This window comes from Hoplias malabaricus, chromosome 4 (genome assembly GCF_029633855.1).
Source record: "Hoplias malabaricus isolate fHopMal1 chromosome 4, fHopMal1.hap1, whole genome shotgun sequence".
In the NCBI taxonomy this organism is placed as follows: domain Eukaryota; kingdom Metazoa; phylum Chordata; class Actinopteri; order Characiformes; family Erythrinidae; genus Hoplias; species Hoplias malabaricus.
This window is the reverse complement of record NC_089803.1, coordinates 29,708,458-29,722,391: the sequence shown is the minus strand read 5'-3', so window position 1 is coordinate 29,722,391 and position 13,934 is coordinate 29,708,458. Positions and strand designations below refer to the sequence as shown.

The following is a 13,934-nucleotide window of genomic DNA, read 5'->3' as shown; positions in this document are numbered from 1 at the left end:
CACAAGCTACACCAAATTTTAATAAAAATATACATTTATATTATACATCAGTTATTCCAAAATGTATTGAAATACATAAATATATATTATATATAGTAACCAAACATAAAATATTTCCCAACATAGTGTATTTCATCGTATTGTTTGCATTGTGTGCTGAAATTATAGAGTTAAATATAAGCCAAAATGGACAACTGTGATTCCAAGCCTGGAATATGATACCTGTTGGTTTCTATACAAGTAACAAAAAGGTCCTTGAAATGTTAACAAAATATTGCTTTGTTAGAAGTACTAAGATGTTGTACACAATGCTCCAGAGCTACACACTGACGTCCTGTAAATCCCATTCTCTCTCCACATTTCAAACTTTCTGTATATAACTTCAGAAACATAATCAGATTTTGAGGGAAGGACATGAATCTTGTGTGCTCTGATCAGTCTTCATAAACACCAGCCCTTGTAAATAATGAACTACTCTAGACTAGCTCAGCATTTTTTTTTTCAATGAAAGACTGACTTATGAAATGATTGAGGGTGTCCATTTGGCCCGAGACGCAGTGGAGTGGAGCTTACATATCATCCTCAGTAACCAGACAGTAAAAATCAGTTCGGGCAGCGTAATTCCTGGAGCCCAGATCAGACACATCTATCTCTGCCTCTCTGGCTTCAGCTGCTGGATCAGGGACTGGAGGGAGTACTGGAGCTTTAGAAGGCAGCACCTTGTAGACAGGCAAATGCAAGCCTACAGAAAGTGAAAACAGATACATTTGTTAGTGCGATGTTAAAATGCAGAGGAATCATATCCGAACAAAAGCAGGTAATTATGAAATGTAATGTTTGTTGTTTTTCAACGTTTTGGTTTGCATATTGGATGATGATGGGTCAGTCTGGGTCATGTTCAGACACATTGTACTTCAGCTTCAGTTTCTAATCAGATTCAAAAACAATGGGCCAGGTTTAGTACTTTTAAGGTTTAGTACAAACCTTTTTAGGGCTCAGGTCAGGTTTGGAAAGTTCTCTGTGCTGTATTCTGATTCTAACCAAAAATACAAGTGTGATTAAATCTCTCCAGTGGGCAGTATGCAGTCAACATTAAATAAAATAGCCTCTTCTTTTTTCCGATAAAACCCACAAAACTCTGGAACAATCTGCCAGCTAATGTTCAGGACTCAGTTACTCTGTTATAGCTAGATCTGCCACAGTCACTGGCCACACTTTCAAAACACAATTCCAACTCTCCTCCTTTCTGAGTGAATGACTGCACAGCTGTTCTACCTGACACAGATGGAAGACTAATTCTTGGGGTCTCGTTACCGACCCCAAACCAGTTGCTTACCCACCCTCCATATACTGTTACCAACTCCACTGAAGTTTACATGGACTGTAATTATCAATCATTTAATATGCTACTGTTTTTATTATAGTCATGAATCACCATTATTTGATTATCCATATCATACTACTATGATCATAAAAGCAGATATGAGGATAACAACAGGCCTGTGTGTTGGTACTGTGGCTTTTAAATAACAACCTACAAGTGGGTTTGCTCACAGGAGGATGTGTCCCACTTGTGTGTTTCTTCCTCATGCGGGAGGGAGTTTTTCTTGGATTGGTCACCCCTGCCTTTCTCACCCCAGTGGTTTTTGTTTTAATGTTGTTGATCATTTGTCCTATTACTGGATTTTTGTAAGTTCACTTTAATTATAGCACATCAGGTTAAACAAAAGCTATAAGAATTTGATATGATTTGACTTCAGTGTTCGTACCTAGGTCTCCAGCAGGGTCAGGGTCTAGCCTACAGTCCAGGTAATCCGGCTGCAGGGTGAGCATGGGGTCTTTATCATTTTGCAGCAGAGTCTGGGGGTCTCCAGTTAACTTTGTGCGAAACACTACTTTACGTGGCATTGCCAAGGCCAACTCCTTCCAAAACCCAGACGATGGAGTCTGAGGGAGAGAGAGAATGTGTGTCTGTGCGAGTGTATTTGTGGTTACTGTGGAGAAATGATTCATCTAGGAGCTTGTCATGTGTGTGATGTGAGAGTGGTCTCACCATAGAGTGTGGTCCCCATACCAGAGTGGTAATGCGTGCCTGCTGCTCTCTCAGTTGCTGGATAATATCCAGACTCAAATGCTTCTGCTGAGACTTGAAGATGATGAAGATGGGCTTTCGAGAGAGCTCCAGCAAATGAAACATCCCCTGTCTAACAACATATCAAAACCTCATAGAATAAACATCTCACAGAATCAAAATATCTGAGATGAGCTTTCCAGTCAGTGGATCCACAGCATTCTCCTAGCATACTCCTGCTCCTGATATTTCAATACTTACCTCCTACTCTGGTACTGGCCTGACATGAATCAAAAATTGCCCCCTTCTACACATCATGCCAAAATACAGACTTATGATTGGTCCGTTTGTGTGTCATTCAAATTTCTATTCCTGCAGAAGTAGGTGGTTCTTGAGAGAGTCAGGCAGTTGTCAACACTAATTGATCAGTAACTTTCAAAGACCTGACTATAACACTTTGTCCTGAAAGCTTGGACTCCACCAGCGCAAAGTGTAAATCCAGCCAACACAGCTGCACAGCAATTGACAGAAAAGTACTTAATAACAGATCTAATGTCTAAACATTCAATTATTCATTTATTCATTATCTGTAAGCGCTTATCCAGTTCAGGGTCGCGGTGGGTCCAGAGCCTACCTGGAATCATTGGGCGCAAGGCGGGAATACACCCTGGAGGGTCTTCACAGGTCATGTCTAAACATCAGTTTGAATAATGTGCTAATCTTGCTATAGTTAGCAGCCACTAACTCTGAGGCACTTTAATCAGTAACTCTCAAAGACCTGACTACAACACTTTGTCGTCAAAAGACTTATCACTAACGAACACAGCAACACATCGAGAAAGTGCTACAACATGTTATTACTTACTAGTCCAACAGGAAGAAGGTGTTTGTCTTTTATACTTGTGTTTTTTCTCAGCTCACTCTATTGAGAAAAGTCAATCCAATATTAACTCTTGTATAGCCTCTCTATTACTCTATAATTATCTCCTCCTTGTTTCCCCTTGTTTCTTTTCAGTCTCTGCCACAATGTCCGTACTGATAATTAAAATCTATAGTCTTTTTGTAGCAAGTGTAAGATGTGTGTCTTAAATCTATACGCAGTTCTCACCCTGTGCTGCTGAACTTGCAGGGTCTAGTTTTAGTAGACTCGACCCCAGTGCAACAATGACAGAGGTGCTATTCTCCTATTACAGGTTGGTGGAGCATCACAATCATTTTCAAGCTGTAATTTTAAGGTAAAAATACTACACAGTGTTCCTTAAAGTCTATGTATTTGTATAAACAATGCTGCTCACTGGTGTATGGCACCACCACTCCCTGAGCAAAACCTCACTGCAGTCATATGAGGGTCTGTGTAGCCTTTCTTAACAACACACCAGCTGAGCTCTTTCCTTTCTAACTTTAATTCTTTTGTAATATCCTTCAGAATAAGGCTATGAAAGAACATGTAAAATTTCCTGTACTTGAAACAGTATTACCTTGTGAAACCTCAGAAAACATGCATTACCTGTGTGTTCTTATATGTTATTATCACCAAAACATCAACATACTTGGAATTCTCTTAAGACTTTACAGTGAATGCGCTATTCAGTGAAATATGATCTGACAACATTGTGCTGTGGAAAAACGTTTCAGTAAAGTTTTTAACTTTTAACAGAAATACATTCGCAAGTGGAGTGGAATTAAGTAAACATGCTTAAGTAAATCAAAAAATCATAATTGTGTCAGAGCAGAGAAAATAGTCAAATAAATAGAGCAGGGGTACTTCAAGACCAATGCTGGAAACAATGGTTCTAAGTCAAATCAAAGAACCACACATCCACACTAAATACCACCAAGATTCAAATTCCATTTCAGTCTCTCACTGAAAAAAATTAATTTGGTCACCATTCCTACCTGAAATTGGTGGTGCACCATTCTTGCTCCAAGTACGGCTGTGACAGTACCACAATGAGCCTCCGACACCGACTACTGTCCATCAGCAGCTCTGCAGATGGCTCTGAGGAAACAACCCACGCAGCGGCATTCAAGAGATAAGAAATAAGACAAGAGGAGAAGCCTTGAAATTATTTTAAATAATAAAAATATGCCATTGATACACATACAACCATAACATTAAAGCCACCTCCATGCTTATACACTCATTGGACACTCAAAGATTAGAGTGGATCAGAAACAGCAGTGCTGCTGGAAATTCTAAACACTGTGTCCACTTATTCTCCACTCTGTTAGATGTGCCTACCTTGTAAAGTCAGAGAAAGTAACCCATCTTATTTTGCTCACTTTGTGTTGGCCATCATCTAGTCCTTCATCAGTGGACAAAGGACACTGTTGGCTGGATGATTTTTTGGCTGGTGGACTATACTCAGTCCAGCACTGACAAATATGTTTTAAAACTTGAGCGGTCCTTCTGTGTCTAATCCACTCGTTTCAGCGAACACACACTAACACACCACCACCGTGTCTTTGAGTGTCCACTGAGTGTATAAACATGGAGGTGGCTTTAATCTTATGGTTGGTATGTGTGTCAATGACATATTTTTATATGAATATAGTTGCTACACTCTGATAGTAAAACCAGTCCCTTTAGTCAGTTGTACTTGAATGGCTGTGGCACAAACGCAAGAAGAAAGAAAGGCTTTAAAATTGACCTCCATCATTGATTGTAAGAGGTACTTACCGACTGCAGGGAGAATGTTTGTTTCATTGAGGAGTAACTTGTGTCCGTACTTATTCTCCAGGTGAGGTTTCAAGATGAAATTGACAAACTTTCGATCGTTCTCACTGTTTATGTATGAGATGTAGGCATCATACATTTTGCCATCTGAGTGTAAAAGAAAAGATTAGAGCTTTAAAAGAAAGCCTAAACCTAGGCTATGTGTCTTCATAAAGCAGATACACCACTGATTGTGCAGAATAGTTCAGGACTAGACTTAACTTCACAAACAGGCCTTTAATGAAGCACTGTATAAAAAACATAGCCTTAAAGTAAGAACAAACAGGAAAAAAGAAGCTAGGGTTAGGGTTAGTAAAGTAAATCAACTGAAGCTATACACTAACACTTGCAGAAAATGTCATTGTTACATGTGTACAATAACTTACCATTGATTTCATAGTCACCATATTTGCTTTTATACCAAAGTTTGAAATTGAGGTGGCACTTGGTGTAGATTAAAGTGGCTAAGACCAAAAAAAGCAGCAAAACCACTGACGCAACCACTGCCCCTGTGTGACTTGGGAAATCTGCAGAAAGGACAAAAAGGTTGTGTGTTATTTGTGCTTTTTCGTGTTTGAACATTTCTAGACTTGTTCTATGAGGAAACATTAAAAGTGTTTCACAGTTAGTTATAAAGAGGCTGGCAATGCTGATCTGTAAATAAAGTGTCACCTGATCCAAGAAAACAATGAGCACTGATAGTAAAGTATACTTTGCTGTAGCGTATGTTTGCTCGTATTTGTAAAACATTAACTTTAAGAAGAGTTAAAATAGTCATTTCACTGCACATTGAATACACAGTTCATAACAAATACATAACAATATCATGTCTTATTAGTTGAATGGTGAATTATATGATGTTTATATTTTGTGTTAATGTCTGCTCAACTTTATTTTAACCTAATGGCAAATATATCCAAAGAAAATAATAGATATACAGGCCATTAATACATTTTATACAACAACACAGACATTAAATCAAGTTTACAATGATTTTGATGTTATTTAAAAACAATTCTATTGACACTTTTTGACCTGGATTTTAGATCCTACATTAAATCAATTTTCAACATGGCCACCCTAGAGGAGCCGTTCTATGGACAATAAATTCCATTATGGACTACTAAGTAATGTCATTCTTAATATCTTGTAAAATTAATTGAAAAAATTATGAATGATCACTTTTTTAAATACAGTCGGCTTCTTGTTTTATTGTTTGTTACTTATCACTCCACGTAGCAGGGTAACATTGATAGATATAAAAGAGTAATATAGTTCTTACTGGTCTCCTGAAGGTTGTATGTCACTGTTCCATTCCATATTTCACAAGAGTACAGACCAAAATTAACTTGTTCCTTTAAGTTTACAAACAGAGCACTGCTCACAACTTGGCCATCAGCAACAAGCCTGCAAAGCAATCAGTCAAATTAACTTCTGTCACATAAAATTTCAAGATCAAATCAAATAAGTCCTGATTTTACCAACAATCAGACATATCGTTGATTTCCAGTTAAAATCATGTATCTCCATTTTTGTGAAGTTTTAGTTTACTACGTCATTTGAACACAGCATTTGTCCTTCACATTGTGTGAAAATTTCATGACGAATGGACCAAAAGAAATGCTCCAAGAATGACTGTGTTACATCACCTCTTTTTTACAGCACTCAGGGAATAGTGGGGACAAGTTGCTGTAGCTCTGAAAGTCATATGTTAACACATTTTTTCTTTTCATGGGTGTTTAATTCTTGTAAAATCATACACTGTAATATGCTTGTAATTGTCATTGTCAAACCAAACTTTAAAATTAATTTACAAGTTTAAAAAAAAACTATTTATTTCAAATTATTTTTTAAATAATTTGTGTTGGTCCAATTATCATGAAATGATCACATTTCAAAGAAATATTACGTCTTTTTTGTACGTGGCACTCACCAGTGGGAAGTGTTCAGGCTGTAATCACTGAGGTTGGTCAGAGGTTGTCCATCTTTTCTCCACAGCAGAGTTGGTTCACAGTTGGATTCATTCTTATTGTAGACAATCAGAGCCGTGCAATTTAACTCAACACTGGTGCCCAGGGTACCCCACACCTCCCTCTGATTCACATCAGGCTTAAACTGAGGCGTTTGGCTACAAACAGGCTCTGTGGATGAGATGGAACTATTTAAAGACCACATTAATGTGGACAACATTTTTTATGGTGATTTAATTTTGTCTGGGTGATTGATGGTTTCATATTTGTGATCATTTGTATGTGATTTAAGATGCCTTCTGGTCAGCTTACAAAAACAAAAACTTCAATTAATAACCACTTTGATGTTCAAAAGAATCTAGACAGAAAATTTAAAAATGGTGACGCCAAAAGCACGCTGTAAACAATGAACTACCTTTAGTCTATTAAAGCTGAGTATGATATAGATAGATGATATGGTATATAGGTGCCAGACCTGTGACTCAAAACTGAGAACCAGTGAGTCAGCAAGCTACATGCTTTTCTGTCCATTCCACTTGCTTAAACATCAAAATGCAAAATGTGGGTCATATTTATGCTTATTCAAGACAGGTAGAGGACTGCCTGTGTCCAGTCCATGCAATGATAGTGTAACTGTATTGTTAAATTAAAAATTTAAAAATTTAAAGTAAGACCCAGAGATCAATTCACCTTTTAGATCAGCACCTCAAGCTACCTTTCTTTCCTGTTTTGGCTGAAAAGTGGAGTCATGGCAGTTCTTGACCTGTATATCTCTCCCTAAGGAGTGTGTTGCTAAGGCTTGTCACAGTTCTGTCTGCACAGTTGTGCCCAGAGCCCTAGTGGCATGTCAGCACACCTCCTCAGACATTGATTTTCACTTTGTCCTCTTCTACACTGCATATGACACTTGAGAAGGCATGTAATATGGAAGTTGACTATATCTTTCCCACAGTTAAGACTCTAAATGAATGATAAAAGAGAATGCAAGGCTACTTATGCATTCGTGGCTTTTTGAATCAGAATGTCTGACATAGGAGCTGCCAGATGTGGTGCCATCTGTGTTTCTATGGTCAGTCACACAGGGAGCGTTTTCCATAGTGAGATACCAGACTTTTAATTAAAAAATTATGTAAATGACCTACTTCTGAGTGCAGTGTCACACTAAAACAATGATGTCTTTATAAGTCAAGTCTAGTCTGTGGAATATTCCTGGGATATCTAATCTCAGCAGAACACAATATACGTATTCCCCTTAAAAGGTGGCTGTAATACACATCACCTCTATTTCATACTCCTTAAGCATTCCCTTTCACCACCAAGTAGTTGCATGACTAATTTCAGCAGGGTGCAGATTAATATGAATATGATAATGAAATGATAATATAAATACACATAAATATCAAAAACATTATCCATGATGAAAATGAGTGTGATTTAAACATATTTCAAGATGTTCTTTGAGAAATGCACTCAGGCAGATGGCTGCAAGTGTAGAGAAGGAGCAGAGCACATTTCTTTTGTCCTTTTATTCATGTCTGCTCTTCAGGATAAAGTGGAGGCTTGGCTATGAGCTTGGGTCATCTGTTAGCAGGCGGAAGTTTCTGAAAAACAGTGCATACTCTGTGTCCTGCTGCTCGCTCACATATGACTGATATGAGGTACAAAAGGCACAGACAGCACTTTCCTTCATTATTTGAAATTACCTGCTGCATTATCATTGTTGTATATTCCTAAACCAAATGTATGTTCATGTGGACACAACAGTGATAGCTTTTGTTTTGTCTTTTATGCTGTAAGTATAACATGGCCACATTTACTGTTAGCTTCCTAGTTGTCAATACAGCGTAGTTCATCTACCAACAAAAAAAACCTGAGACCAAAGAAACAGACTCAGATTTTCATATGCTACAATCAACATGACAAATTGTGTTACTACTGCAGAAATGGTTCACTTCTGTGACTGTTTTTACTGTGATCCAGGATCCTCAATATCCAAATAGTATTCTGCATTAACAGAAGTACGAGTGCAGGAGAGATCAGCTGAGGAGGAAAAGAGAGAGTGTTTGCACTGCAAACAAATTCTGAGCATACTATAATTAGGTCCTAATTGTTATCCATGCCATATTTCCAGTTGAGGACTCGGGTGTTTTAGCAAGGACAGGTGCACATGCTTTGCTTTGTAGGAAAATGTAGTAAACCATGAGTTATAATTACATCTAACTCAATTTAAAGTGCCTGCATAATGTAAAATGCATTTTTCTTTGAGAAAAAAGGAGAGCTTGATTTTATATTCAAAACATATTATTGCTCTCCTGTCATTATTTATATGACATGATTTATAACACTTTCTTATTTATTTTTGCTTTTACATGTACCTACAACTTGAAAATGCTTTAAAACAGGATACCTACCATGTTATGCCTGACTTATTCCTGGTTTAAGACATCAGGAAATAGAGCACAGAAAACTGAGAATGGTGAATATGAAAATTACACTCAAAACAGTATTTACATATATTCAAAACAATATGTGGTACTTTTTTCAGTGTGTATGAGCAGAGAGGGGAGAAACAAACAGAAACCATGCCTTTTTGACACAGGATAACACTGAAAGTGACTGATAGTAAATTCCATGACAAAGGTCAGCTCAAACCAGACTGTTAACTTTCTCAGCTACATGGCCACTACAGCATTTAACAAGTGCTAACAACAATAGATGTTAAAAGCTCCTGACACTTTTGACATAACATTCTTGTTATCCAGGTAACCTTGACTATTAAACCATTAGCCCAAGGCTTGTAACTAAATAAACAGTAGACCAATGCACTACAATTAGCATGTAATTAAACTGTAATTGTCAATTTTTTTGCAGTTACTTCACTGACATTACATAAAATCTGTCAGAGTGAACAGAGGAATGTGAATTATTTAGAAACTTAGGAGTGGTGTTGACAGGAATCAGGAATGTGTACAATGCTGTAAATATAAGCGTTCTATTAATTATCATTTGAAATATAAATAAATATATATATATATATATATATATATATATATATATATATATATATATATATATATATATATATATATTAAACTTACACTAAAAATTGTGTAGGCCTTACAATTTAATGTAATAGCTTTGTGTGAAATGGCACTAAACCCCATGAACTGTGGTTCCTGGTATGTTTCTGAATCAGGAAGTTTGCCTGAAATACCATCATCCTGAATGTTTGTATTCTTCTTACCAATGAAAATATGAAAAAAGTCTGAAATTCTGTGCAATCCTCCCTTTAAATACAGTACTTATTACAGTACAACACCGTAAACTCACAGTCTACAGATTTTGTATAGTGCTGTGTTCATTCTCCCATTGCTGCCCGACTGTCAGTTTAAATTCCATTAATCATTAACCAGAGACACCAGCTGTTCACTGGGTCCAAGGGTCGTGCTGGCCTTTCCTTCCTAATAACAACCCGTTTTGTAAAACATTTAAGGAGGCAGAAAATGCGCAGTCTGTATTTATACAGGAGACGTCCCTTCGTTACCTTTCCTCAAATAAACATAACAAGGGCTATCTTTTCGAGTCTTGTCTTCAGTTCGTGTCTACGTGTGAGCTTGTGGTCCCGCTCGTAGATTAGGGGCCACTCGAGTTCAACCCTGCACACTAAACCCGCAAAGAAACGCACAAGACGAAGCAACGTGAATTAGATAAGAGTCTTACCTCCGAACACGACCAAAATGTGGCTCCACAAACACAGGTACAGAAACATCTGACTCTGCCTCATTGCACCTCCACAAACTACAGCCTTGTTCTCGGTAGTTCATTCGGGGCCGACAGGAGAGAGCAGTAACGGGGCAATGATGATGATGATGATGAAGTGAGGAGTACCTGCTCACTGTAATGAAGGTCAGAGCTGATGCTGCTAAACTCCAAGAGCCGGAGCGTGGGTCACGTGACGGACGTAGCTCTCACCTGTTGCGTTGCTTTTCCGCCGGTGTTCACACGAGCCCCGCCTTTTCCCTCACCACGCTCTGATTGGTTATTTGCCCAAATTTTTCACCGTGATTGGCTAATGGTCTTGAATATATGGTGCTGGGATTGGCTGAGGATTTATATTAATTCAGGCTACTAGTATAAACAAAGTTAATTGTTTCTAATGTTATGATAAGAGCTTAATTGTACGTTCTAAGTAAACAGTAAAGCACTCAAAACTTTTTTGCAGCATTGAAAATATTAACAAGTACTCAAGACATCTCCTCTCACCACTATTTAACGACCACAGGGTTTTACTCAGAGTGGAAGCCCTAATAACTATATGCAATGACCCATAATTTGTCAACCCAAAGGCCAGTCTGTACTTTAATTCTTTAATGTTGAATAAAATTATATCTGTCATGTGACTTGATTTTAAGTCTGTGTGCTGACACTGTAATAATGAATAAATCTAAGCCAAACATTTACTAAGAGCCAGAGGTGCAATAAAAACCTGTCTGGTCATATCTAAGTTTGATATAATGTAAATTAAACACACTGAGAGAACAGATAATCTATAATCATAGGCAAATGTAAACTGCTTCTGGTAAAATCACTTGTTTAACCCTCTGGGGTCTAAGGACATATTCTCAATTTTTGAATATCTCCCTTTGGGAATAATCCCTCTGGGAAATTGCTATACAATAGTGGTTGTGCTGTTTTATACCTGCTTAATATGTGATATTTTATTTTAGTTTTAGTGTCCAGATATTTTTGTGTTTCAACATTTGTGCATGAACAAAAATGAATTAAATGGATTAAGCTGAAAAAAGGTTGATGGTGATAAATAAATAAATAAATAAATAAATAAATGTAGAAATGTAGCAATGGATACATTAAACAGATCAATAAATACATCCAAAAATACAGTTAATTTAATTAATCTTGCAATTATTCATGCCAAAAATATATTAATATAGATTGTTATTTGTGCATGTTTAGCTATCCTTAGAATTTTTATGGAGGGCTCTGGTCCTTCATAGGCTCTGGACTTACAGTGACCCTGAACGACTACACAATGCCATAGCGAGTGAAGAGCTTTTTAACGTTAGGAGACAAATATATGGAGAGAGATTAGTCTCAAAATACTTTACAAATGCGTAAATGTTAATCCACAAATTAAACACAAGTCACAAATATGTTTCATTGTTCACAAATGAACACATCCCAATCTGTGTCTCACAGTCTGCAATTTGTACAAATACACCGCTAGGGGGCACTGTTGTTTTCGGACGTGGGGGCCAACTTAATCGGAGAAGCATTTGCGCAGCATTTAATGTGGAAGTTTGAACAAAAATCCCCCAAGCCGCTGAATTCAGCTTCATATCACAGACCGTTAGGAGCGAGATCACTGTGGAACACTTTTGAAGGTGCCCTAAATTTAACGACGTTAAAATCCAGCGGAACTTCCCTAATTTCGCTGCAGACTAGGGTTGTCAAATAAAATACGTTAAAATCATCCCGTATTTGGACTAAAACCGTGTTGCTTATTGGACTGATACGGGACTGATATGTTTCGTAATGTTGAGATTGGATTGTTAAAACGGGTGATTTGTTTCAGACAGATGCTCTTCCTCAGCCGCAGGGAGGGGCAGATACCCCACGGCTCCGAAACAGAATATGCGCTTCTCATAGGTCATCACTTTTATTTAGCCAATCAGCATCCAGAGTTAGCTGTCTATCATTTACTGTGGCAGCCAATGGAGTCATAGTCCCGCCTACAGGGGGTTGTTTCGCTTCGGCCCTGAGAGTAAAAGGTGGCTTGTTCGCCTTCTGGCCACATTTGGATCAGGCTGCATTTGTATTTGGAGCGGGTGAAATGCGAAAGTAAAGCCTCAAAATCCAAAAACCCGCGAGAGGAAATGAACAAATGCACGTCATGGAGAATACGTGAGTGACTTGATCCACAAACGCAGATTCTACAGTTTACAAATAAATTTTAAATTCGAGACTTCGATTTTACAAATATTTGCAATGTAAATTTAAACAAATGTATTTTTTTTCGCACAAAATTGTGATTATATCTATGAAAACCAAAAACATGTATTTATGAATGTAACTGTATTTGTACAAATTGCAGACTGAGAGACACAGATTGGGATGTATTCATTTGTGAATAGTGAAACATATTTGTGACTTGTGTTTTATTTGTGGATTAACATTTATGCATTTATAAAGTATTTTGAGACAAATCTCTCTCCATACAAGTACAACCAGATGAGAACGCTAATAAAGTCACATGACACTGTCAAAACTCTGGAGAGTGAGACCCCTAGTGGTGCTGAGTGGTTGTTGCTGTACTCTGACACAAACTGACAAGAGGTAAAATCCGGTTATTTATTTATTTATTTATTTATTTATTTATTTATTTATTTATTTATTTATCATTATTATGTTCATACATAATGTCCAGTGATTCCTAATTCACTCTGCACTCTGACCACAATGAAGTGATAAGACAAGATGTAGGAATGATTATTCAAAGAGTGAAATTAGTTTTAGATGCTTATAATCATGCTCACCCATCCAAATCACTGAATATTCAAGTAATTAAGAAAAATGGATGAAATGGATTTAGGCAGTAAAGGCTTGTAATTCAGGGGAAATGGTGGCCACACATTAATTTTTGCCTTTCTCTAGTGTAGGTAGATGTTCTAATGAAATGAATACTTTTCTAGCCTTTTAGCTATTAGCGTTATTACATTTTGTGCTCATTCGTGTATGTTAAGTTTTTCTCAAACTGGCAACCTGGCTGAGCTTTACATCTGTGGAGGAGGGCAGACAGCTGTGTGAAGCTAATACACTCCTTATATTTCCCCGTCAGGTTTTCTTTCTCTTGAGTCTCTCATGCTTCAAGATGTGTGTTGCCCTGATCCAGCCCACGCCCCATGCATCCAGTTTGGGCACGCAATGATGCAGATTTAGCTCAGAACATTTTTTGCATTTGATGTATGTATATATATATATATATATATATATATATATATATATATATATATATATATATATATATATATATATATATATATATATATATATATATATATATAATATATATATATATATATAATTTGTATATTCAGCCTTAAATTATTCTACATATATATATATATATATATATATATATATAAATATGTATAAAACA

At 37.0% G+C, this 13,934-nt stretch overlaps 1 protein-coding gene and 1 long non-coding RNA gene across 2 annotated transcripts; one reads left to right on the top strand and one right to left on the bottom strand.

Moving 5' to 3' along the window:
* Positions 1–58: 58 nt before the first annotated feature.
* Positions 59–10,709, bottom strand: sigirr (single immunoglobulin and toll-interleukin 1 receptor (TIR) domain). Its single transcript, XM_066668969.1, has 9 exons — positions 10,478–10,709; positions 6,721–6,928; positions 6,070–6,194; positions 5,174–5,314; positions 4,752–4,895; positions 3,968–4,070; positions 2,054–2,204; positions 1,770–1,947; positions 59–742 (listed from the first exon to the last, which is right to left on the bottom strand). The coding sequence occupies exons 1-9, from the start codon at positions 10,539–10,541 to the stop codon at positions 570–572; spliced, it is 1,287 nt and encodes a 428-aa protein (XP_066525066.1). The 5' UTR covers positions 10,542–10,709; the 3' UTR covers positions 59–569.
* A 1,866-nt stretch (positions 10,710–12,575) lies between these two features.
* Positions 12,576–13,722, top strand: LOC136694310 (uncharacterized). Its single transcript, XR_010802177.1, has 3 exons — positions 12,576–12,679; positions 12,998–13,111; positions 13,614–13,722. It is a non-coding gene; the product is annotated as an uncharacterized lncRNA (long non-coding RNA).
* The last annotated feature ends 212 nt before the right edge of the window (positions 13,723–13,934 follow it).

Coding starts and splice junctions, on each gene's coding strand:
- sigirr (XM_066668969.1), bottom strand. CDS start 10,541: ATGAGGCAGAGTCAGATGTTTCTGTACCTGTGTTTGTGGAGCCACATT. Junction 4,071..4,751: donor AAACATTCTCCCTGCAGTCG/GTAAGTACCTCT, acceptor TTGTTTCCTCAG/AGCCATCTGCAGAGCTGCTG. Junction 2,205..3,967: donor TGGTGCACCACCAATTTCAG/GTAGGAATGGTG, acceptor ATATGTTGTTAG/ACAGGGGATGTTTCATTTGC.